At 37.6% G+C, this 4,548-nt stretch overlaps 1 protein-coding gene across 1 annotated transcript in view; it reads right to left on the bottom strand.

Moving 5' to 3' along the window:
* Positions 1-3,463, bottom strand: part of akap12 (A-kinase anchoring protein 12) — a 48,686-nt gene extending 45,223 nt beyond the window's left edge. Inside the window, exon 1 of the mRNA XM_015400942.1 lies at positions 3,263-3,463. Coding sequence (XP_015256428.1) covers positions 3,263-3,379 — 117 coding nt within the window. The 5' untranslated portion in view covers positions 3,380-3,463. The remainder of the gene's footprint in view (positions 1-3,262) is intronic.
* Positions 3,464-4,548: the final 1,085 nt, after the last annotated feature.

Here is a 4,548-nt window from a genome sequence, read left to right as displayed (position 1 = left end):
CCAGTGAAACTACTTTAACTCCTGGATGTTCAACATCCAAAGCTAAAAAATAATACACTTATTACACATACCATTATCCCTAAAGGAGGCAAAAGAATAACTGAACATCTGATACAGAGAGCAGGAGCGAGGAGAGGAAGAAAGAAGAGTTGGAAAAGAGTTAAGGGAGGGAGAGAGAGAAGCCAAAACGATGCTAAGCTAGCGGTAGCCTAGGCTAACTATTCCTTACTACCAGAAATAAAACCGTGTGAAACTGACAAGTGCTCAGTAGAGAAGTGCAGCAGAAGGCGCTTTGTTTTAAGTCACAGGAACCTTCCAAGGATTTACTGGATTTCGATGCTGGGATGTTTTTTTGTTTTTTTTAACATCTTTACCCTGATTCGAACTATACATTTTATCAGCACTTCCTTAATCTTGATGATGCTGGTTGGCCTTCACAGAACTTGTGGATTTCTACTGAGATCAAATAGATTGCATTAAAGGAAGTCAACTTTAAACTAATTTGTGTTTATCTAACATAGTTTGTGGTTGGGAACCAACAAAATGTAGAAAAGGTCCAAAATTATGGACAATTTTGTAAGACAGAGTAGTATTTTTTTTTTGTTTGTTTGTGACAATTATCTAGTAGAGGGGAGTAAAATTAATATTTTCAGGTTGATGAAATAAAAAAAACATCACTGGAGCTTTAAATCCATAATGTAATTCATGTTGACAGCACTTGTGAGTTTGAGAAGATGGTGAGGCATGAGGAAGGCGTGTCCCAGTGGTGGAGAGGGAGACGGAGACGCACATTTCTAAAATTCCTCTGCGGAGTGAGGAGGATATTTATCACTGTTGTATCAAGCTCGAAGGCTGCCGCATCAACCAAGCACGCGCTGTCATCCTCTAAGAAAATCACAGCCAACTTGTCCTTTCTCTGGCCCCAAAACTGCACCATAACTTTGACCTGTACTTGAATAAGTCATGTACTCTACATTTTTTCAGCAGATAGATGTTTAAGGCTATACCATTTCACATAGATCTATCTCAAATATGAAATCTGGCTTAGTTTAATGCTGCACATTTCTGCTGCCTTACTTCTCTTTGAGACGTTGCAAAAATAAAACACTTGGTGTGACAGTCAAGGTCATAGTTACCTTTTGCATAAGCAACAACTTTGCAGGTTGGACCAGTAAAAACAGAGAGCTGAGCATGAGAAACCGTCTAGACAAAGGCCCAAAGGGGCCGAAACATTAATTAGATAGAGTGATTATGACCCTAAGAGCAGCAGCCAGAAATGCACCTGTTCCAAAGCTAGAATGGTTCAAAGGCACTTTTTTAGGTTATATAACTAGAAATGGATCATGCAAAATTCATGACTTCAGTGGGCTGTTAAGTCAGAAACGTAGATGTTTCATGAGTTCAAACAAATTTACTCTACCCAACATCTGCACTGCCTTGGCTGGCAATCACACTTATATTACAGAACAAACATCAGAACAATGCAGTCTTTATGATCAACAAGCTCCAGCATGTTGTTGGCAAAGTGTCAGTCTGCATCACCTGTTTAAGCTGGAACAGTTGTTTCGTTACAATACGATATGTGACTTCATGCCAAAATTCGAGTGAAAAACAGTATGATGACTGCGATAACAAACAAAAAAACCCATCATAGGGATCCTCTGATCAGGGCTCAACAATGTTAATATCATGAAGGCACACCAGCGAAACAGGAGTCGCATTAGAAAGGTAGATGTATGAGCAGATGAAGCAGAGATAAAAATCTGCAGAGACGTTAAGCCGTTTGTGTTTTCTGAGGCCACATTTACAGCCATGTTAGTTTACCTTCCTGTAGAGCTTTCAGGAGAAGCAACTAAATTTGACCTGCTGACCTTCTGAACATAAAAATGTCAGTAAAACCCAGCAGGTTATAGGAAGCATGTATGAGGCAGGTGGTGAAACATTAGCAGGTGTCTTCCAACTAGTCTGCTATTGACAAAAAGGCAGCAGATAAACTAAAGAATCTGAAATTTAGTTTTTTGGCAGCCTAATCCCTCTTCGCTGTTATCTGTCAAATATTTAGTTGGAAATACTCCCTAACCATCATGTTTCCCCTCATGGTGAGGAAGTCAGCTCTTTAATTTGGAGCAGTTGAAACAATCCCTCAATAATTGGACTGACTGTTTAGTCAGCAGCTGTTTTCAGAGATGGTTTTTGCATCAAGTTAAAACTACTTAGAGTCTGGTGCTTCTTTCTGTGCAACTACAGTATCCACTCATCTGTTTTCTAATCCCAAATAATCCCTGCAGGTTTAAGTGTGGGGGCTCTCTTTTAAAAGAGGAAAGGGTAATTAGCTGGAAATATTTCTTTCAAAATAATTAGAAAAATAATGCTTTAATTTAAGACTTTAGTTCAGTTATGTAACAGATCCCAAAATACAGTTAACAGCAACTAAATTCTGTATAAAATTAAAAAGCTAGCTGCACAGATGTCGATAAAACACTAATTAATCAGATATCTAAACATTAATAATTCCTAAAAAAAAAAAAAAATTATCAGATCCTGATTATAAGTGGTGATGAACAACATGATTTTTATTATTGTTTCAACGAGTTTATGTCTTTTATTTTCCACCACTAATTAGGGAATTGTTAGTAAACATCACCTATGTTTACAGATATTCAGTTAAATAAAGAAAAATAATTTTAAAAACAAATTGCAATATGATTTTTTATTGCATAATAAATAAGTTATCAAAGATTATTATAGCTCATTGCAAGTTATATATAACTAATATTTTTTATACTTCCTTATCAAAGGTGAAGTGGTTTAAATGTTCCTTTTTTTGGCTGTATTAATTTAAAAATACTTATTTTTCAGATAAAGGAAACAACAACAAAACATTAATCTCAACATTTCTAATTTTGCAATATACTTAAAAAGGTGGAATAACAAAATCTGTGTTTTTTTTAAGATTATTTGACCAGCAGTGAGCAGTTGATCTCTTTCAAATGATGCATATTATAACACCTTAATAAACAAGTGTGCATATATCTTTATATATATCCTGCCTTGGTGTTAATCAGAGCACCTTCAGCTGCATGCTGGCGTTTTATTACTGCAGGGACTGCAGAGCAGCCGAACCATTACTCAGCAAAAACAGACGCACATGGAGCGCTGCGCAACATTAGAGCAGGAGGCTGGATGGGATGTTTGCAAACATGAACCCTGCTGTTTTGTGTCTATGTGCCTGGAGATGGGGAGGGCTGAAAATAAACTGTACCTTTCCCTCCTGGATCAGCTTCACCTCTGCGCTCAGCTCCCCGCCGGAGGCTGAAGCTGAAGCTGCCGCATCCTCCTGGATCTTCCCGTCCCGCTGCGATGAGCCCTGTGCTCCCATGGCGATCTGTAGGCGAAATGTGAACTTCCCTCGTCTTTGATCAGACTAACTAACGAAAACAGCAGAGAGGGAGAGATAAAGAGAGAGAGAGAGAAAAACAACTATTGCACCACAGTATCTAAAGCGTCCAAATGAGAGGTGTAGCTCCTCCCCAGCTCGGCCTGGATCAGGAGTGATGAAGTGTGAGGAGGACCACCAAACTCTGATTTTTATTTTTTTATTTTTTAGACCTCCTGCTGGTCACTGCCCATGTGGTCCACTCCTATCAGGAAAGCTGCTGATCAATGGGTTAAAAAAAAACACAAAGGAGAGTTAATGAAATAAATAATGCACAGCTGGGGGAGTCTTGTGCTGAAATTAGAAACTGGAAATGAAATTAGAACCCACCTGGGAAATGAGTTCTGCAAGTACATGCAAACACCTTGGAGGACAACTTGAATAAATAGACTTCTGCAAAAAGGTGGTACATGTAACCCTTTATAGGGCAAGTTACCATTTCTGATCACTTGCATACCGCTTACAAATGCAGTCCCCTCCGTCCCCCAGGGACGTCTAGAAGCACAAGATCTATATCCAGCCATTCAGCAAAGATACAGTGCTTTTCATCTTATTTTAGGATTTGACCAATGAGATGAGCCCTTGAAAGTCAAGAAAAAAAAAAGTAAAAAGCTAATTGAAAAGTAAAAAAGTTAATAAACCTGGTTAACAGTTATATTTAGGTTTATAAACCGGAAAAATGTAAGTGCCAGTATCAGCATTAATGCCCCTAAGGTTATGGTGTACCAAAAAAACAAACAAAAGTGTTTCTATCAAACTTAGATTGTTTTTCATGAATCTTATAGAAGCACTTCTTTTTTTTTAAATATTTTTCTTAATATAGTCAGGGAAGTTGATGTTTCTTGTTTTTACATTGACATTAATTTTGCCATCTAAATATTACAAAGGTAATAAGGTCTTGTTCTGGATTCCAATAACACTATTGGCTTGAAATGTGGATTTTCAAAGGATTTCACCGAGTGCCCTATAAAGGGATAAAACTTTATGAATAAAGTATATTGTACAGGGTATTTTATCAGGGGTCATTGCTTTGGAGCAAGACAAAGAGCATAATTATGTTAATTTTTACAAATTAAACTCTACACAGTTTGGCTTGCACTAATTCAGCACCT

Source organism: Cyprinodon variegatus, unplaced genomic scaffold (genome assembly GCF_000732505.1).
Source record: "Cyprinodon variegatus isolate N-32 unplaced genomic scaffold, C_variegatus-1.0 Scaffold1163, whole genome shotgun sequence".
NCBI lineage: Eukaryota > Metazoa > Chordata > Actinopteri > Cyprinodontiformes > Cyprinodontidae > Cyprinodon > Cyprinodon variegatus.
The sequence above is the reverse complement of the archived record's forward strand: the minus strand, read 5'-3'. Positions and strand labels throughout refer to the sequence as shown.